At 51.0% G+C, this 21,070-nt stretch overlaps 1 protein-coding gene across 14 annotated transcripts in view; it reads right to left on the reverse strand.

Moving 5' to 3' along the window:
- The window catches only part of TRERF1 (transcriptional regulating factor 1), a 195,041-nt gene that overhangs the window by 19,519 nt on the left and 154,452 nt on the right, over positions 1-21,070 (reverse strand). For 9 of the 14 annotated variants that reach the window (XM_031434688.2, XM_031434686.2, XM_064476495.1 and 6 more), the window contains 9 exons: positions 16,936-18,619; positions 15,432-15,478; positions 14,231-14,381; positions 12,877-13,179; positions 9,125-9,509; positions 8,445-8,511; positions 7,275-7,414; positions 7,043-7,146; positions 5,449-5,524 (listed from right to left, as the gene is read on the reverse strand). In XM_031434688.2, coding sequence (XP_031290548.2) covers positions 5,449-5,524; positions 7,043-7,146; positions 7,275-7,414; positions 8,445-8,511; positions 9,125-9,509; positions 12,877-13,179; positions 14,231-14,381; positions 15,432-15,478; positions 16,936-18,357 — 2,695 coding nt within the window. In that variant the 5' untranslated portion in view covers positions 18,358-18,619. The remainder of the gene's footprint in view (positions 1-5,448; positions 5,525-7,042; positions 7,147-7,274; positions 7,415-8,444; positions 8,512-9,124; positions 9,510-12,876; positions 13,180-14,230; positions 14,382-15,431; positions 15,479-16,935; positions 18,620-21,070) is intronic. The other 5 variants (XM_031434698.2, XM_031434699.2, XM_031434702.2 and 2 more) reach the window with 3 other exon arrangements.

Raw genomic sequence — 21,070 nt, forward strand, 5'->3', positions numbered from 1 at the left:
CTGTGCATCTCAGATAGGCAATCAGGGGACACATGGCTGATGAATACCCCCAACTAGATCAATGAGAAGCCTTTCCGCCCTCAGCCAGACGGTACGCTTCCTGAGTTAGAGTGCAGCTCAAAGACCCTGTGAGACACTCACGGGGCCAGGCAGCCCTTGCAGGCTAGCACCCAGCCCTACGCTGAGTGCAGCTTCTTCCACCCCACACCAGGCTTGTCACGTGACTACTGCCCAAATGAAAGAGTTACGTTTCCAGGTCCGTCTACTTATGAGAAGTCTGTCCCTTCATGTCCTCAGATGGCTTGCCTGCTAGAATCTCACAGAAGGTGCAGCAACTTCCTGGACCACCTATTATGGGAACCCTCAAGCCTCATGGGGGAAGGAGGCCTTCTCCTTGCTGGTTTCTGGGGCTGCGGCTGTGTGACAGGGTCTTCAGTCTTCCCCATCCCAGAGTGCTCGTTCCACCCTGCCAGTCCTGGGTTGGAAGTGGGAGGCGCCCTCTGGCCTTCCTGTTTGTGCTGTCCCCCGGCGAGGGCTGGGGCAGGGAGTGTGTACTCAAGAGTCAAAGATGGCTCTTGGACGTAGTCTTTGGTCGGCGCATTAGTGCGAAGGACCGTGCTGTGTGCGTGTGTCCATCAAACAAGGGTGTCCAAGATGTGAGAGGCAGAGGCAGGGCCAGACCGGCAAATCTGCTCTCACACTCCTCTGGAGCGGGCTCTCTCTTCACTGCATCCTGATCACGGCATTGCCCACGGGGCTGAGAATCCACTCCTGGGCTCCTGCGTTGGATTCCCAGGCCCAAGCCTGGTACATAGAAATCACACCCGAATGTGCTCACCTCAAATAATAATGTTACTATGCTGTGATAAACAGGGGCGACTTTGATCAGAGGCCATAGGTTACAACCTGGTTCTGCCACATCCTCCTTCTGTGGCCCCTGCAAGTTTACTCCTCTGGGTCTCAGTCTCCTCTTTCATGATGTGGGGATTGTGAGAGTCACCCTGTGACGGACAGCGTCTGGTCCTAAGCAGGTGCATAGTGAACACTTTTGATATGGCCCCTTGGAGAGCAGATCCCAAATCAGCCTGTGGCCATGGGAGGCACGCTGTTAGATGATGTACGTGATGTGTGTGTCAGCCGCACTGGTGAAGACCACCGGTCCCTGCCAGTGTTCCCTGTTGCGTGTTGTACACACCCACAGCCTTACTCCGGGCCACTCGTAACTTGCACGGTCTTCTACACCCTGCCCCAAAATCCTTCTGCAATCCGGTCAAGGGAAGACTCAGGTCTCTCCTCCTGGAGTCTGTCTGGCAGGAGCTCTTTCCTCATTCTTGGACAAGTTTTCTAAGCCAGCCCTTCTTGGATTCTACGTCTTGGACATAGCCCAGGATAAAATGCAAAACCGAGGCAGGGGGCTGCCTCTAGTCCTTGCCTGGCCTCCCTCTCTGAGATCCCTGCTGTCCACTCAGCACGTTCCCAGTGGCAGCGGCTGACGTCCCCAGGCACTCATTCGTTCTCCCTGGGGATCCCTGGCTAGTAGGCTATTATCAGCAGGGGTCCCTAACAAGACGATTACGGCTAATTACAAAGAGCCTAATTAACTGGAGGAAACTGGTGCTGAACAGTATCCAGAGGAAAAAATGTTCTGAGCTTTGGTTGCTGGGAAACAGGCTCTGGATGGTGGTGAAATCTGGGGCGATCTACAGTGAGTGCAGGCAATTAACAAGAGACATGGAGGGGTGAGAGAATGTTTGGGCACCGTATCTTTTAGAGGTGGCCTTTCTGTCTTCCTTTCAAGCTTTTAAAAACTGTTACTGATGCTGCTGTTACAGCAGTTTCAAAGAAAGACATGTTCATAGTAGAAAAGGGAGGACTTGTTTTTATACCAGATCTTCATTTCTGTGAAAGGCTTCCCGCGGTGGGTGAAGGTTGAGCAAGTTTTCAGGGGTGCAGGTGAACCAGGTGACACCAGAGTTCCTTCTGGAGGCAAAAGGAAGGGAGGCCTCGCTCTGAATCCAGAACCTGAGCTTGTCCACTAACCTTCTTCTCTACAAGTGCGGTGTCGGGCAAGCAGCAGAGTAAGGAGTAACTTACTTCCCGCCCTTCAGGGGATCACTATCCAGCTAGAGACATAGGCTAAGAATGCCTGCAAGATGACATCACAGCTGTGTTTCTTGGAAAGTACTCTCTTGAGAGTGTCATTCTGTCTCCTCACCAAACCGGGGCAGATTCCAAGACAGAGTCCAGGCCTCTCCCAGCCGAATGGGTATTTCCTCCAGGTCTCGCCCGTCTCCGGAGTCAGGTCAGGGTTCGGGACCCAGTGAGTGCTTGGCTGTGGTAGGGACCCAGAGTAACCCCTGCTGAACCCTTGCCAAGACTCCCCGGGCCAGTGCTGACACCCCTCCTCTCCTCCACACCCATCTGCAGGAATGACCAGTCCAACGGAAAAACCAAGAATGCTGGGAGCCCTCTAACCACACTGGCGTCCTCCTCACCCTGACTCCCCAGCTCAAGCCTTCCCCACCCAGTACAAACAACAGCTGCCCTCACCCGAGTGGAGGGTGCAGAGAGATGGCTGGGCAGGGCACCCTGGTTTGGATTAGAGAGCGCCAGAGCCACGGCAATGACACCTTCCTTGGGATCTTAACAGGGATCAGATCCTCTGGGCTTGCCAAGCAGCCCCAGATCTGGGCGAGCTGCCCACCCACACTGGTGTCTCTCCTGGGCCCCAGTTCTGGGCACTTTCAACTCTTCTTACTGAGTTGCTTGGGATGGGATGGGATGGGGCAGGGCAGGTCGGGAGTAAAGTTAGGGAAGTGGTTTCACAGGCCTCCCACCTGAACCCGTCTTTCTGCCTTCCCTCCAGGGCACAGACAGGCTGGGGAGGGCTGTTCTCTCTCTCTCGACATCTGGGAGCCTGGAGTGCAATTCCAGAGCCAGAGTCGGGCTGGAGTGACACTGGCCACAGCCACAGAGCTGGAAGCAAAGGAGATCCAGAAGATAGTGTCCTGGTGAGGCTGGACTTGAGCTGACAGGCAGTCCTACTGGGGAGCACCCAACAGGACCTGGCACAAAGGCCAAGGCAAGATGGGGCTGTGAGGATGGAATTCACTGACACCCGGAACCAAATCAGGGGGTGGGATGGTGAGAAGGGCTGGTAGCTGGGGCATGTGATGGGAGTAGACTCTGGCCTCCCCTGCGGCCTGGAAGGGAACTTCCATGGGGATGGAGTCAGGTCAGACTTCAAAGACTTGTGACCTTTTTGCTCATACTTCTAGAAGATTCTCTGTGGCTCAGTCTATGATTGCTTCCTGGAGAAGACAAACCACTGGCAGATCTAGGTGAACACCTTTGCTTGGCCAGCAGGATGCCTTCACACCTCACAGCTCCACCTCCCCAGGGTCACAATGATTCAGGAAGCAACAAGAGTGCCTCCCATCCTGCCTGTGGGGGAAGGGGACAGGGATGGGCAAAGAATTCGCTAGGAACCCCCAACTCCAAAAGATGGATTAATTTTAGAAAAGTTTAGGGCCTTCTAGTTTCAAAGTTTTTCATATGATTTTAGTGTTTTTGTTTTGTTTTGTTTTGTTTGTTCGGGGCCGGGCTGGTTTCCAGTCCGTAGCTTTCTAACCCGTTTTGTCATGACACACACAAGAAAACAGCAGTACTTGCTTGGCACACTGGGAAGAACTGGAGGGGATCTGGGTCCTGGACAAGGTAGCTCACAGCTGGCGCTGACCAGCCCAGAGGCGCCGGCCACCCCAGTTGCCCCAGGGGCCTAGGGCAGCCACGGCAGATGGTTGGGAAGTCTCACCCACTAAGCAAAGAAGCTTGACACAGGCTTCAGGAGGCTGGACAGCCTGTCAGGGTTTAATGGGCAGCAGATGACACTGGGAATTAAGAGAGGATTGAACTATTTCCATGGCAGATTAGAGAGGACTCCCACATCTTCCACCCACAGTCGGGGCAGACACCAAGCAGGAAATGATGGAGACAATATTAAGAAACTGGCTCCTTGAGGCCACGGGTGAAGCGATGTATTTCCTATCCCGTGTGTCCATTTCGTGCCTGCCTAGTTCCAGCAGCGGCCCGTGTCCTGAGAGCGATCCCCAGGCAGGCCTCCGGGCATGCTGTGCTCAGATGAGAGGTTTCTGAGGTCTATCCACCTGGGGACGACAGGCAGGAGGGCCGACTCACAAGAGCAGCACATTCCTTGAGGCAGACGGTGGTGGGGACAGGGAGCCCCCAGAGGACGCTGATATCTGCAGAATAGCCACATCTGGCTGCCTGGACCAAGGACTGGAAAAGGTCTAACTAGATCCCCAAGGCCACTAAAGTACTTAGCACCAACTTCTGCAAGGTCTGCCCCCAGCACCAAAGATACCTTTAAATGAAGAACAACCAAGGGGCATTGGAGGATCCAGCCCTCCCTGAAGTAGAGAACCCAGGCAGTCCATGGAGACCCTCAAAATGGACAGGTCTAACGGTTAATGGGAAAAAATTGTTGACTTCCACTCCACTTGTGACCTCAGGCTCCCCAGCCTGTTTCCTTCTCTCTTCATGACTCTCTCCACACTCAGCTCTCCAAGGTGTTTCCTCCTTCCCTCTTACTGATGCCATCGTCAGCCTACCCACTCCTAAGACACACTCATACATATGTGTACATGTGTACATATATCCATGTGTATGTGACACACATGTGCACGTGTATGTGTGCATGTATATGTGCATGTACACATGTATTTGTACACATACGTGCATGTACACATCTTTCTCCCACCATTTTTGTGTTGTTGTTTAATAATTGCCTTCTCCTCCTTAGATTCCAAACTGCATGAGGCAGGACTTGTCTGTATCTGCCACACTCACTGCCTCCTCGTAGTGCTTAGCACAGCTTCCTGTACGCAGTTAAGTGCTCACTAAGTAACTCTTCAATAAATGAACAATAAGAGCTACTAGAATGTGCCCGGCATTGGGCTCCATATACTCTCTCTAATCTTCACAAAATGCGGCAAAGGATGGAGAATGAGCACCATTTGACAGGTGAGGAAACCACGGCTGCAGAAGGCCAAGTTCAAATCAGGCAGGTAAGATCTGAACCCACGTCTCCTGATCCCCAAGCTGAGGGGCCACTCAGTGTGGCCACCCCAGTGGTCCGCCCTCTGGGGCTCGCTCCCCCGAGACACCCATCTTGCTGCTGTACATGCAGGCAGTGTCCACTACCGCCCAGCTCTGGGCACACCCACGAGGGCGGGAGCCCACACAAACACCCGAAGGCGACCAGCCAGCAGACACAGCTGCCCCACCAGCTACGCCCCAGATGCCTTGAGAGCCCCAGGGGAGATGAGGTCAGAACTGGAGCTATCTATTATTACAAAGCTACATGACCAAACAGACAAAAAGCCCGCTCTCCAGAAGTGACGGTGTGCAGGGCTCTGGGCAACCTACCGGCATAGTGGTAATTTGCTAAAGGATGACATTTTAACCTGACTGGCTTCCGCAGCAGCAGCATTTCCAGAGCAGCCTGTAGACCCATGGGAGAGAAAAAGTGAGAATCAGTAATGGCACTGGGTATCCTTGGAAGACTATCTATCTGATAGGGCCCAGGGTCGGGGGGCTGGAAGGAAAACCAGAGGAGACTTTCCTAATTGGCATCTCCATTCTGGTCGGCACCCAAAAGGACCTATCATACTAATACCTCCCCTGCCCATGTCTGCAGCCAGCTGGTCATGTCACAGAAACACAAGTGGCAGCCAAAACCCAACTCCTTCCTTGATGAGGGCCCCAGCTTCAGAGATATGGTGGGGCCTCCTCTGCATGGAGGCTGAGTCTCTGAGGAAGGGTTCCAAGGAAGTGAGTGGGTGATTTGGAACTGTTTTGCAGAAAAATTGCATGTTTCATCACAACTGAACATAAACAGCTGTGTGAGTAATAACTGTACTACACACTGTCCTTCCAGAGAGCCTTGCTAGACGACCCTTTCAAATCTGTCATCAGCCTCGCTGACATTTTTTTTTTAAATGGTACGTGTGGAGTTGAGCAGTGGATGGTTGAGGGGCAGAACGAGGTATAGAATCTTGCTACTCCAAGTGTGGTCCATGGACCGGCAGCACAGGCGTCCCCTGGGAGCAGGTTAGAAATGCAGCACGTTGGGCCCCACCTCCAGAATTGCTGAATAAGAACATGCACTTTAACAAGATTCCCCAGGTGATCTGCGTGCATGTTCAAAGTTTGAGGAGCACTGCTCTGCAGCACTGATCTTAAAGGGTCAAGAAGAGTTTTCCTACATTCTGTAGAATCCTTGAGGGTTATCAGTAATCTCATGAGAAAGGAGTACTGGTGCATTTGTTTACTTTCACATTTTCATAAAAAAATCAAAAAGTAGAAGCCAGCTCTGGTAGAAGAATCACGAGTTTACTAAAGGGGAAACTGAGGTTAGTGATGAAGCGCTCTGGCCAGGAGTCCAGGCTGAGCAGGCAAACGGTCAGCTCTGATTCTGAGGAAAGGGCACCGAAGTCCTGGTTTGGGGATGCCAAAGAACTGCATCAGAAGCAGAAGAGTGATACCAGATGGTGCACAGCAAACATTTCACTTTGGTAAGGGGAGAAAACAGTTCTGTGAACGTCAAACTCCAGCTGATTTCCATAGTAGGGAAGACCGATCATCAGAGCATGACAGGCTATTTTAGGCCCAGTCTTGCTTCAGGAAGGCCTTCTACCTCCATCACTGGAGACCCTTGTTCTGACGTGAACTACAAGATTGCTGAAAGGAAATTCTAGTTTCCTAAGACAGACGTTCCTATCATCATTTCTTAGGAACAGATGTGTAATCAGAAGTCCAACTGGAGGTTCTACCCTGCAGGCTTTTCGATCTTGACCTACCCATTGAGATAACGAAGTCGGGAGGCATACTGACTGGTTATCATCTTATGACTTGGTTGTAGGTACGGTACCTGAGACAACACAGAAACTTGGGAAAATACTTTTCAGAATTCCGACATGAGGAATAGGAACTGGGAAGCCTAGTTCTCACGGTTTCTTACCATCACATCACCTTTGGCCTCGAAGAGAGAGTGCAAAGCAAATTCAGAATTGGTCCCTCCACCTGGCAATGCACTTGAACAGCACAAATTCAGGAGATTCTCCACTGTTGGGAACAATGAGAAATGCATGAGAGAGAGCTCAGTATCATAGGAAAACACAGCAATCCTGGAGCCAGAGAGCCCATGAGAAAATTCGGCCTTTCCCATCCCGTTCTTCCCACATTGTCAGTACCTCTTTGCTGGAGGTCGTGGTTTTCCAGCTCCGGCCAGGGCTTCCATACCAGGGTGGCCTTGTGTGTGTCCTGGGCCAGGGCAGAGACATCCTGGAGTTCTGGGATCTCTGCTTGGAATCTCAAGCCAATATTGATGCGTCTTTAAAGACAAGAAGAAAAACTACAGTGTGGTCTTCAATTTGAGGCCTAGGGCAACTGTCAGGAACTTGAAAAAGAAGGAAACCAATTCCTTCTGCAAGAAGAATGCAGGGGCGTTTCCTCACAGTGTGATCCTAAGATTCCGAGCATAGCCTTTGCACTGGGATGAGGAACGGCCTGAAGACTGGGGAGAGACGCTGCAGAGAGTGGGGAGAAGCCTGCCTGGGGCTTCAGAGGTTCCTATAACTAGGAGAGGGAGGGCGCTAATTCCAAGGGAACAGCTGCCCAGAGTATGGCTGATGGTACCACTTAACCCAATGGGACAAATACAGAGTGCTTATTTCACTTGTTATCCCTTTCAGATCACTTTCACTTAAATGATCCCATGTGAACCTCACAAAGACCTCTGATGTAAGCAAGGCAGTGATAATTATTCCTACTTAATAGATGAGTTAACTGAAGCCTAGAAAGGTTAACTTGATAAAGATCAAATTAACAAAATGGTGCCAGAACCAGGTTTTCTGATTCCTGACTCAATCTACTCACCACTCTGCCATCTGGCTTCTTCTGTGCTTTTCCATGAAAACAACCACCTTTCTCTTCCATTACACCCCCCAACTCAAGTAGCCAACAAGCCCACCTGGAGGACCAGGCAAGAGTCTTAAGGAGGGGGTGGGGGAGCTAGGGCACTTGGACAGAGCCTCGTAGAGAACTGGGCACCCTGGGAAAGATGTCTTAGTGTCACTGGGAAGTGAAGGCATGTGGCCCCCACCAAACTGGCCCATGGAGCCAAAAAGATGGGAATGTTAGGCTCCGAGCTTTCAATGCATTGAGTCTTCAGAAAACGCCTTGAAATACCAGCAATTATAGGGAAATAACAGTACTTGAGAAATACCATGATCCTATAATTTCTACAGCTTCTCCCCAAAGTGGCCACTGTGACCCCAGAAGTACTAACTACACTTCTCAAAGCTCCTCATCCCTTTTCTAGGCTGAAGTTCCATTCTAAAGAATAACTGGCTTTTCCTTACGGTTCAACGTCAATGGTCTGCTCTCCGGGCCCCGGGGTGACCGTCACGTTGCTGCCATCGATGCTGTCTGAAGCACAAAAACCAGAGGTCACTGGTCAACAGGGAAGGGGTACTTAAGAAGCTAATGCAAATAAGCAGTTACCTGAACAGTCATGACAGGACCCCTCTCCTAACCCAACCCAGCTGGAGTTACCTCAGCTGCCCCCAAGGAGCTGGATCGAGTGTGGTGCTATGGAGCTTAGGGTCCCTCACTTCTCACACAGGGTGAGACACAGCTGCCCACTCTAGTCTGCTAAACTGTCTTGTTTCTATGAAACGGTTCTTGCTCGGGGAAGAGATCCTGGCTCCGCGCCTCTGCTGCCTGATCGTCACACAGCGCGCTAAAATGCCCAGCTGCCGTCTTGCTTATAATCCTCTTTGCACACCTCCTTAGTATATTTATTTTGGGTGCCGTACATGTTTCTCCAAGGCACACTTCAAGTGTTTTTCCTTCTCCCCAAGAAACTGTAACGATCGCTTCAGGCGTTTGTCCCCACGGCTAGGCTGTGATCCCCCTGAGGAGAAGTATTCTAAGTATTTCTAGCACCTAGCACAGGGCCTGGCACACACAGCCGATCCGCCACAAAGGTCTGTGAGGGAAATGAGGCCGCTAAAGCCGGGACGCCTCCCGGGCGACTCACTGGAGCGGCAGAGCAGCACGCGCGGCGTGGGCGTCAGCGGCGTGAGGGGCAGCTGCGGGTGGGCGCCGGGGCCGTGGCCGGAGATGAGCACGGTGCTGAAGAGCCCCGAGCCCTGGCGCACCGGGCTCAGCATGGGCGGGGGCGTGTAGGGGGGCAGCTCGTGCGCGGCGTCCAGGAGCAGGTGGTCGCCCAGGACGCGCGGGGAGCGCAGCTGGCTCTGGTACAGGGTGGCGCCCGAGTACGAGGTGGCGGGGTTGGGGTGGTAGGAGGGCGGAGGCGGGATGAAGAGTGGCTCCGGCCGGTGCCGGAACTTTTTCTTGTCCGGCGCGGTCTTGAGGGGTTCCTCGGCTTTGGCCACGCCGGGTTGATGCTTCTTGGGAATTTCCTGCAACGGGAGGAATGATCCGGTATTCAAATACTTGGACTTTTCCCACAGGCTGTTTCCACAGGTTGAGGGAAGGGGGACCGCGGGTCTAACGGGGACTGCCCTTTCCACTTGTCTGACCCCAGCATCCTCTATCTATCTTAAGAGACAGTCAGTCACTCCATTTCAGCCCAGGCCAGACCTGGTGGGTTGACTGGGGAGAAAACTTTGGTTTTGGAGGACATCCCTAATGTCTGGAGAGAGATGGGGGTGGGAGGAACAGTGAGTGGGCATGAAAGAAGAAATACACATTCTTCACTGCTTATCACTGCATTCCCATCTGGTGAGAGGAGTCCAGCTGAGTATGCCCTTTAATTCCCCTCTGTTCCCTGGGGACAGATAACACATGTTCTGAGAAGGGGACAAAATAATCTATTCAGGGAAGCTGGGCAGAGGCCATGGCGAGGCCCAGCCAAGGCTCCTAGGAATGGGGACCCACACTGGGCTCTCCTTCAAGGTGACATGATGGTTGAGGAGAATCATGTGGGATCTTTAAGGCCCACCCGGTGTGCTCTTCTAGAAAGGGATCTGGTATACCTCCCCCCTCACCATCCCTCACTGCTGCTCCCAGCACTGGTGGCTCGTCTGTGGTAAGCCCTTCTCCTAGACTGGCTTCCAGTCAGCAGGGGAACCAAGCTTAGTCTGGAAGGAAGATGTGCCACATGGATACATAATACTAATAAGTAAACATATGCACGTCAAGAGATAAGCAGTGCATGCCAAAGCCAGACAAACAGCCTTGGCTTTGTGCCAGCGTCAGCCCAGAAAACCCAGCACTGGGTGTGGCTGCAGAGGCAGCAGAGCGGTTGTGGGGAGGAGGGGGATACCTGCAGAAAAGTTCTGGGCAGTCTGTGGTACCCTCCCAGGGCCTGCAGGCCAGCGCCCGTCACGGCTGTGGTTCCTCACAGCTCCTCCGCCCAGGGTGGACCCTGAGTAGGAGGCAGCAGGGGTTGATGGGGAGGGCTGGGTATGGTCAGGGGACCAGCCTCCTCCACGCCATGTGACCTGCCCCAGTCACCCCTCAGCTCTGGGCTCCTCTCCCTCTGGGCCCCTTCTGCTGCCTTCTACACTTAAAGCTGCCCCTCCTGTCTTTCCCTCAGCTTAACTGTCTTCTGGGATGCTGTCACAGCCCTTAGGAAGGGAGTCTAGGGAAGCAGAGGGGTGGGTAAAGGAGAAGGGGCAGAGGGCCCGTCAGGCTCCCAGCTCACCCCCAGGGGGCTCTCTTTGGGCCAGAGCACCCCAACCTGCTTCCTTTCCCCACCAGAGGGCTCCTCATCGCCTGAGGCTGAGGCGGAGGAGGCTGAGGAATGGGGAGAGGACGTCTGTGCCCTCCAACTTGGGGAGCCACCCTGAGACTTTACTCCCTAGTCCTGGGTAACTGATGAGGTCATCTGAGCACATGCAGACCCCGTGTGACTTCAACGCTGCACTGAAGTCCAGGCCTCTGACCATGGGGCCAAAGGTCCCTTTTGGGTTCTTTTTTACTTGAGCCTCTGGTTCTGTTACTCCAGCTCTAAACTGGGACTTTCTGATCCTCCAGGCAAGGCTCTGAGACCTCGGACCCAGGGAAAACACCCAGAATGGCAGATATCAGACCTGGGTATCACTTGAGAGGAAATACTTACATATTTACAGAGGTCCAGCCAAGGTATTCAGACTCTGGAGGCAGGGCCAAGCACTGAGACACATTTTAAAAGCTCCCCAGAGTGGGGACAGCCACTGATGAATCCACCCCCCGCGCTGGAAATCGAGGTTCTGAGAGGAGGAGGGGCTCAGCTGTCTGCATCCCAGCTGGCTGGGAGCAGGGTGGGGATCATAACACAGGGCTCCTCCCTGGGTATTTTAATTTCTTTATATTAAGTGTCAGGACCTTGCTCACATTCACTGGGTCCTACCTCCGTGCTTCTACTTTGGCTCATCTTATCCCAGTCTCTCTAACCCTTCACACAAAGCCAAGTTCACCTCTGACTTCAAAACCCTGCTCAGAATTCCCCTCATGATGACCTTCTAAGCAAACTCACCCCAAATTCCCTTGCCTTACCTCGGTCCCTAATTACCTCAGCTGCCCAGGTGTCTTCTTCTCCAGCCACATGCAGGGCATCACCGTTTCTTGTCTGCTTTGGCCTTTCTCTCACTGTCTTGAATTGGGGTGGGGGGTGCCTGGGGCTCTGACCCCTGTGTGACTAGAAACCTTACTGTCTCCAGCTTTAGGCTGACAGCTCCCCAAGGGTGGAAACAGCAAATCAAGAACTTCCCTGGGCAAAGAGGATGCTTGGCTGTGTCATTTCATCACTCTGCCTGTTGCTGGCCCCCAGGACCTGCCAGCTGTGAGAATCCTCACCTCCAGGGGTTCTCCATCCTCTCCTCCTCTGAGCCTTGCTATTAGACACAGAACCAAAAACACTCTGGACTTTTCTAGTTCTCTTTATTATCCTCTCTGTCCCTATTCTGGCCCAACCCCACCCTCAGGCCTCCTGGAATCCTGGCAGCCACCTATTCTCTAAGGACAAATATGACCCAACACACCACTGTGGGGGGAGGGGTTGAATCTGATGTAGCCAGTCACATGGGTTATAGACTCCCCAGGGGAGGGAAGTGGGGAAGGAGAGATGGGGTTGGAGGGTGGAGAGAGAGAGAGAGAATGAGAGAGACAGACAGATCTCTGTCCCAGGGCCAAGCTTAGCTGCTCGGGTGAAGCACTTGGAACTTGAGAAAAAGAAGAACCTAACAGTGAGAGAGAAACACGTATCTCTTTGCTTTCTTGAGACTGGGGCTGGTGTCTCAGTGGAATTACTTTGGGAACCTTAATGAATCAGGTCCTCTGAGGTTATTTATGCAGGGGTGATAATGAAAATATTAAGCATCTGGTAAGGCTGACCGACCATCAGAAAGGATTCCAGGGCTACTGCGTGGAGGACCTGCTGTGCTGGGGGTTTATATCTTTGGCTGCTGGATTTGGGGAGGTCTGGAGATCGTAGTGGGGAGGGCCAGGGTCCTGGGGGTAGCTATTTACTATCCAGGACAGTACTTCCATATTGTAATAACTGTGATTACCAGCTGAGTTATCATCTCTGTTTCAGCTGGGAACATCTTCGGGTCTCTCGGAATCTAACCCAGACCACTATTAGCCTGGTAGAATATTAAGTGTCTACTGGGTAGCAGGCAGTGCGGGCAAGGAGGCGATTCCCAAGGTGGCCACGAGAGCTCAGCCCTGAGAGGCCAAACCACGTCGGAGATTAGGCCAGTGACCCGGGCAGAGTTGCTTCCATCTCTAAGAAAGCAAAGGGATGTCCCCACCCCAGACAGGCGGGACAAAGCAGCAACTCACAGCAGGCGGGTGGGGGGCAGCCCCTTGGGGTGAGTGTGGGGGAGAGAGGGTCATCCTCACGAGCACAGGCATCTCGTCGTCCGACATCAAGCTGGCGGGCTTGTCTCTGGCCGAGGGGGCTGCAGCGACGCTGTTGGCGAAGCCCTGAGAGCTTGGCTTGGGTGGGAGAAGCTTGACAGGGACAGACACGGGCATGACCATGGGCGTGAGGCTTTCTGCCTCGGGAGGGAGCTGCGGTGGCGGCGGAGGCGGAGGCGGCAGTGGCGGCTGGGGCTGAGGCGGCGGGGCCTTCTCTCCTTCCTCCTACACAGACAATAAAGGCTTTGATCCTGGGCTGAGAGCAGCTCTCACAAGGGGGGACGCGCTTTGCTCTTCCTGAAAGGTTCCTGGACATCACGCGTGGGTGACAGAGAACCACTGCAGAGTGGTTTCCTTCCTGCCCTGCCCCGAGTCCCTCAGCTCCGGGGATGCCCGCAGGCAATGGACGAGGCACTCTGTTTTCTCCATCTAAAAAATCTTGACCATGTATCACTTGTATATTAAAATAAATAGTAAAGAAATATTTTTGTGTGACTGTCATTGCTTTTAAAGAAAAGGATATGGACTTATAATCAGGCAAAAAATAGGACAACCCACATAAGCTCTTGTGCAGAACCTCTTGATTCTATGGGCCTCAGTTTCCTCACCTGTTAAATGGAAAACAAAGCTCTTTTAACTGGCATGGTCAGGAGATGGAGTGAGCTGGGTCACACCAAAGTGTTTTGGTGAACAGAGAGTGAATCCTATAGATTTAAATTAAGATCAGCAATATTCAAATTGAGCAAATGATCTGAATTTTAATCTAACTCTAAAACTGCACGAAGAGTTCACTATATGGATATTCTGCCTGGATAATCCCGAGGGGATTTAAAGGTCTTTGGATGCTAGAGTCTAAAGCGAGTGCCCTGGGGAACAGAAAATGCCAGCTGGGGGCCTGATGGCCACATTAGCTTTCCTTGGCCATCTACCGCCGATCTGGAAAGTCCAAGGGACAATGGTCTTGAGTGCTTCAAGCAGCAGAAGTTAAAAATAATGTGCACCTACATGTTTTCTTTGCTGTCTTCTCTAGGAGGTAGAGAGGCTGCGATAAAAGGATTTCTATCACCTCCGTTCTGGGTTCTTGTTCATGAAGCCAGTTGAAGTGGGGACTGTATGACCTGGGGGGGATCCCAGCGTCAAAGCTTAAGCACTTCTGTTAGGGAAGGACTTGCGTCCAGGTTCCCCGAGTGGGGCTCACGTCACTCTGTCTGACGGCAGCAAAGCAAAGCAAGCAGCACATGGCCTGGGAGGGCCCGGGGGGCTGACTCCTGCTCACCTGTTTGAGGCTGGGGGAGGCCCTCATTCCCCCGTGGGACCGCATGTGGCCGTTCAGGGCAGGCAGGCTCTTGAACTCCTTCAGGCAGATGGAGCATGTCAGCTTGTTCTTGGCATCCAACTGCTCCCCAAACACTCCTTTTGGTTGGCCACTGCTCAAGGGTGGGGCCAAGTGGAGAGGACACGCATGTTGAGGACGCGGAGTGGAGACTTATCACACCCACAAGGAACCCCTTGCATTCATCAAGGGCTTCCATGTCCGTGGCCCCACTTGTATCACCCTAATCCCCTTGAGAGAACTAAGCCCAGTTCACAGATGGAAAACCGAGCTTCAAGAGGAGAGAGAGGGGGGAGGGTATAGCTCAGTGGTGGAGTGCATGCTTAGCACACACAAGGGCCTGGGTTCAATTCCCAGTACCTCTGTTTAAAAAAATTAACAAATAAATAAACCCAAAATTACCTCTCCCTGTTAAGAAAAAAAAGAAAAAAAGAAAAAAAAGAGAGGGCATGCTCAGGATCATTTAAGAGTTGAATACAACGTCCTTCTTCATTCTGGGCCTTCAGGTGCTGGGTTTTCCCCCTGCCTCTGGCTTATTACCCTTCTACCGTCAGCAAGGGCCTGCCTCTTCCAGAAGCCTTCCTTCAGAGACATATGTCTAAGTCCTCTGGTTCAGCCTCCAGACCACACATCTTAGCAGTTTATCAGGTTCTGGCTGAGTCTTTAATTACTTACCACGCCCATAAGCGGAGGAAACAAGACTGTACTATTGACGGCGGCAGTCTCTAAGCTTAGCTCCATGCCTGGCACACAGTAGGTACTCAAGAAATACTCAGTGAAAGGACAGGGCACAGAACATGGGCTTTGGAGTCTATCCCAGCGTCCCTACTTACTTGATGTGCAATCTTAAGCTCTCTGAGCCTCAGTTTTCTCATTTGTAAAATAATAATAATAATAATAGCTAACGATGGTTGAGTGCTAACTGTGTGCTAGGCATGTGGTAGTGCCACCCACCCTCACTAGGCTACTTTATTACACATCAGCTAGAGAAAGAGTAAGCGCTCAAACATAATAGCTGCCATTACTGTTCTTATAAACGTCTTTGAAGAATTGATTTTGAATTTGGAAATGAATCATGAGCGGTAACTCAGGAAAATCTCCCAGTTACCCAAAATGCCAACAAGCCTCCATGCATCCATCTTACCTTGACTCCGGGGACCCTGGCTGCGCTCTGCCATCAGGTAGATGCATCTAATTTTGAGCCATGCAGGACACCAGAAGAAGGAAAGAGAACAAACGTGTTTCTGATGGGAGGAGTCCTTGAGTGGTGGGAACCGCAGGGCTTACACTTCTAGGATCCTTCCCACTCTCCATCTCAGGCTGACCGGGCTCATGGCCACTCACACCCTTGCTCTTCCACATGAGGCTTCCAGAATTTTTTCTTGATGCTTTCCAACTTGGCACCCCACCCACCTTAGGGAGCCCCACCAGCCAAAAGCCCCACTAACACTCGATCCCCCACCTCCCTCCTTCCTGTTTTCCCCGTCCACCCACTCTGTGCCCAGACAGGCTCCATTCCCACGAGAGACACAGAATGGAGATCTCGACAACAGAGCATCACGCTGGAGGCCTCCTGCCGGAATTCCTTTTCAGCCTTGGCCATGACTTCTTACTCTTACATTCACAAAGGCTCTCAGTGACTACTGGCCTGAGTCCTAAGCAAAACAGGGTCAAGGAGAGTTCATCTCTGGCCTTCAGCCTTCACCAGAGCCCTCTTTCCATCCATCCTGATCCTTCAAGATACTCTCCTCCCCAACCCTACTGCTACATGACTGTCCCCTTGGAACATGCTAGCACACAGTAGGTGGTTTGGTGGTCAAATACATTTGGGAAACAATCAAGAGTTAATAACCATTGCCCACAGGCTGAATTTGGCCTGCGGACATGGTGTGCTTGGCTAGACTATAAAAATCCTTAAGAAGAATGTCATCAGATGGGGCATCTGCTCTCTGTCCACCACGGTCCTTTTTATCTCACTCTAGGCCATTTTGCTTATTGACTTTACCTGCCCAGATCGTGTGGGCAGCTAAGGTTTTCACCTCTGCAACTCCACGAGGCATCCCCTTTGGAAGATCCACAGTGTACATTAGCATATTAAAGGCTCGGAGAAGCCTAGCAGAACTGCAACCTGTTTCACTTTAAGAAACCCCAAATTTCTTCATCCAGAAAGCCCATTCCCCTCCCCCCAGCGCTATCCATTAAACATTCTATGGAACTCCTGTTCTGAGCAATATACTCTGAGACATACTATCATAATGTGGTCTCCCTCCCAAAATGGGAACAGTTTCACAGGAAACTCTCTGAGGATACAGATCTAAGGGGGACCAGACACCCCCACTGTGTAATCCCTGGGCAACTGAGCAGGCATTGACCACTACGTACATCATTTCAAGACCTGATAAAGGTATTCTGGCTGCCTCCTTAGGGAGATTATAAGCTCTATGGGCAAAGGACTGAGTCAAAACCGATTTTGTATTCTGATGGCCTAGAATAGACAGTGTCTGGTTAATGTCTGTGGAATAAAGAAAGAAAATATGGAAATAAAGAGTTTGAGGGGTCAGAGAGAGGACTGGGCCCCGCAGAGATGCTGCGCCGGCTGGTTCATTAGCACACCGAGATACCAAGAGCAACTTCCACTGTGAGAATACCTGGGGCCACATGGCACTGGGAGACAGCTGCTGGTGCTGAGGTCCCATGTTGTTGAGGTGGATGCCACTTGGGGACAGAAGAGGCCGGTGGGGGAGAGCACTGCCGACCCGGTTCAGGTCCGAGCTTGCAGGGTCTCCCATTCCTGTGTCTGGAGGCCCCAGGTCCCCGTGGGAGCTCAGCATGGCCTGGGCCTGCCTGTCGCTTGGATATGTCTTGGGCTGACTGTCCTCATGCTGCTGGTGCTGGGGCAGGTGGCTCTGCTGGTACAGGGGGTGGCCGTAGGGCTGCTGGGGCTCCTGGTAGTAGTACTGGGGCATGGATCCCAGCTGGATCAGCTGGACAGCGTGTGCCTGCTCCGGGGTGTACTGGTGGGGGTCCCTGTGATACGAAGGGGGCTGCAGGTGCATCTGTGGCTGCTGTGGCTCTTGCAAATGCTGCATCATGGGTTGGGACTGGTAATACTGAGGTATCTGCATTGAACCCTGCCGCTGCTGCAGCTGCTGTTGCGGTTGCTGCTGGGGCTGTGGAGGGCGGATCTGCTGCTGCGGCTGCGGCTGCATTTCTTGCATCGACAGACGCTGCTGCCCCACCGGCTGCTGTTGCTGCTGCGGGTAATACTGGTGCTGCTGTATCTGCTGCATGTGCTGGGACAGCATCTGGGGTGCCTGCAGTGACTGTCCTCCCTGCACAGGCATCTGAGTCAGTGGCTGCTGGTAGTCATAATACAGGTGCCCCTGGCTTGGGTGCTGCCCCACCTGAAGAGCTGGTTTGGACAGCCCGCCAGTGAAACCAGGGTGAGGCTGCTGGGGGACCTGTTGGTAGCGGGAAGGGAGAGCCGGTGCTGCAGGCTCCACGGGCTTCTGGGACAGCAGCTGGCGGAGGGCACTGTCTGGGGCTCCGTCCATCACTGCTGACTGGGTATGCAGCACCTGGGCCATATTGTTGACCTGGATTCGCAGGTTTTGGTTGGCAAACACCTGGGTAAAAGAGTCTAGCTTGTGCAGGACACCACTGGTGAGCTTCTGGGTCCGGATCTCGCTGGCCTGGGAGTAGGTGTACTGGTAGCCATCGGTGGGCTCTGCCTGGGCTGGTGCCCCCCACATCATGTTCGAATTGGTCAGGTTGCCACGTAGCTGGACATGGTTTCCAGGCCCTGCATGGCCTCCCCACCCTCCCTGCCTCGAGGTGTCCACTTGGCCCAGGTTTTTGGAGCCAACAGGCAAGCCCAGACCATCCCGAGTGTCTTGAGGGAAGTGGGGGGAGATGGGTGATGCCTGAGGGGCATCCATTCCAGCGCCGGGGACTGTATTCCCATAGTTGTGGTTCAGCCCGCCGTGGACGCCAAGTGGTGGCTGCTGGTAGAAAAGGTTCTCACCACTGTGGGCCACGTGGTTGGTCTTGTATAGTTGCTGATCCCCCATGGTGCCCGCCTTGTTCGTGAACGTGCAGCCACAAAACCATAAAAAAAAAAAAGTCAATGACACAAACCCGAAAGGACTGAAACCCTGAGAAGCTGAGAGAAGATGTCCACACTACTCCACGGCTGACATGTCCATGACTGTGGCTGGAGCCAGGTGTTCCTGTCGGTCTGTACCACTCATGTGCAGAGCTGGGGGTTTTACATCCTCACCCGGGCTGAGGTACGGACCAAACACCACCGTGGTGAAGAGATGCTGCTCACACCTGCAAGACAGGATGCAAAGGGCAGGAAAGGATTTACCTGATGTTTTGCAGTGAGCAATCATACCCACCACGACCCATTACAGCAATAAATACAAAACAGGAGCCTGGATTAGAAATCGGCAGTTTCCAGACCTGCCCCACCTTTACACTGAGTTTACAGATCTTGACCCCCATGTGAGATGTGAACGTTCTAACTTTCAAGCCATTGCTCAATGGCTCATTAGTTTACTGAGTTGCATTGTTTTGCTCACTGATTAATTCATCCATTCTTCTGTCACCCTGCTATTGAAAGCCCAGCCTATTCGAGGACCTCTAGGGAATGTGAAGAAGTTTAAGACATTCATTCATCAATTCATCTGGTCAACAAATACTTATAGACACAGACATCTACTAAGTGTAAGACATGATACTAGGGAATGATTATGACACGGGCCAGGTCTCAAGGAGATTACAGTTAGAAGAAGCAATTGGTCACGTCAATAACTACAATACAAGGAAGAAAGAGATGCATGTACTAAAAAGGGAAAAATAACAGGCAAGAAACTCACAGACTGGAGAGCGTATTTCCAGAAGAGCAGAATTGGAGAAAGTTTCAAGGAAGAGTACTGCGCACGTCAGTCAGTACATAGCTACCGGCTTCCTTGTGGTCCCTGCTTGGGGAAACATCTGTACATGGTGCTGACCACCTGGCTGGAAGCCTACGATGTGGCCTGACTCAAAAAAATAGGCTGGGCCTGTCAGATTCCTTCCCTTAGAAACATAAACCAGGAAAATTTGAGAGACTGCTCTAGTCTGATTTGAATCCATACAGGTTCTTTCGTGAACTTCAAAGTGGGGTGTGTAAACCCCCAGGGAGTACATGAAGATTTTCCAAGCACTCCAGCTCACCCAAAGTTTTAATTTCCAGATCCAGATTTTTTTTTTAGGCTCATACTTTTTTATTATATATCATTCGACTACTAAAAAAACCCAAACAAAACTGGATTATAACAACTCATCTCAGAATGTTTTCCAACAAAAATTAGGATTTTAATATCCAAGTCTTCTTTTTCAGAAAGCAAAATTAACATAATGCAAATAAGAACATCTAATTAATAGAACATTTAGTCCTAGCCAAAATGTCCATCAGACATTGGGTCCACAAGACATTTGGTTCATGCCGAAACATCCCTGAAATTTGGTCTTATCCAAAACATCCAAAAGACATTTGGTCCATGTCAAAAGGTTCTTGACATCTGATCTTACCCAAAATGTCCATAAAGCATATTTGGTCCATGCCAAGTGGTTATGGACAGGACCTGCGTCTGCTAACCAGTGGTAGAGGTGCAAGTTGTCCTTTTATACCTGCTCTTTCACAACAGCCCTGCTTCTTTGTAGAAGAAAGACAAACCTCTTATTCATTTCCTCCCAAATCTTAACTGGGCTTATGCCCCAGGGATAACTCCCCTGGCTGCCACACAAGAGGATGCAGAACACTGAGAAAGTGAGCAACTCTAATAAATAAGCAGTAAATCTTCTTTGCAGGTTGGGTGGTTTCCAAAAAATTTTTTTTAATTAGGAAGGCCTAGTAGAGGTAATTAAAATGTAATTGTTAGTGATAGATCCCTATGTGACTTGGCATTTGACTCAGAAGTAGATCAAGAACTGAGTTGAGCCTGTTTTAACAAAACTTGTATTTTTATCTATTAGTTTATGCAAATGAAGGTTTTCAGTGTTTATATCTATATAAATGAAAAAATGGAAATACAACCGATGCTGATCCTTGTCTCATATCTCATGCAGCAAACAGTATTCTTTCGTGGATAAACGAAGAAACAGAAGAGATAACCCAGTACCAGCAGTATTCTGTCTCTGGACCTGGGTGATAACTGCGTGGATGTGCTCCCGCTGGGATAACCTGAGCTGTACACTCTGACCTCATTACATATATGTGAGCATGTTATACATCAATAAAAAAATTATTTTAAAAAGTCATCCAGTGTCATCAATTCACTGGGATACATTTTAATGTAAGTTTAGTTTTTATTTATTATTTATCCAAATTAATAATACATTTTATGTTGTTTTGATCAGTTGCATACTATTACTTAATATGCATTGAGTTATCATTACAGTCATAATCATAATGATAACTCAAACAGGAAGGAAATTTTAATACTTAGAGCTTTATGATTTCAGGAAATTGAAAAAGTTTTAACTTCACATAAAATTGTTACAGGGAAATATAAGGAAACAAACCAAGGAGTTTTAAGCATAAAAACGTATCACATTAGGATAAAGTTCCACAGGGGAAGTGAAACAGAAATAAAATTTCAAGGAGAAAAAGGAACACTGACTATTAACAAAGAGCATGTTCATACATTTTTTTAAATGGATGATGGCGGGTATCAAATTCCTATGGTGTTTAGATTCCACTGGATAAATTTAAAACAGTGATGTAATAGTTTTACT

The sequence above is a fragment of the Camelus dromedarius genome, chromosome 19 (genome assembly GCF_036321535.1).
Source record: "Camelus dromedarius isolate mCamDro1 chromosome 19, mCamDro1.pat, whole genome shotgun sequence".
In the NCBI taxonomy this organism is placed as follows: domain Eukaryota; kingdom Metazoa; phylum Chordata; class Mammalia; order Artiodactyla; family Camelidae; genus Camelus; species Camelus dromedarius.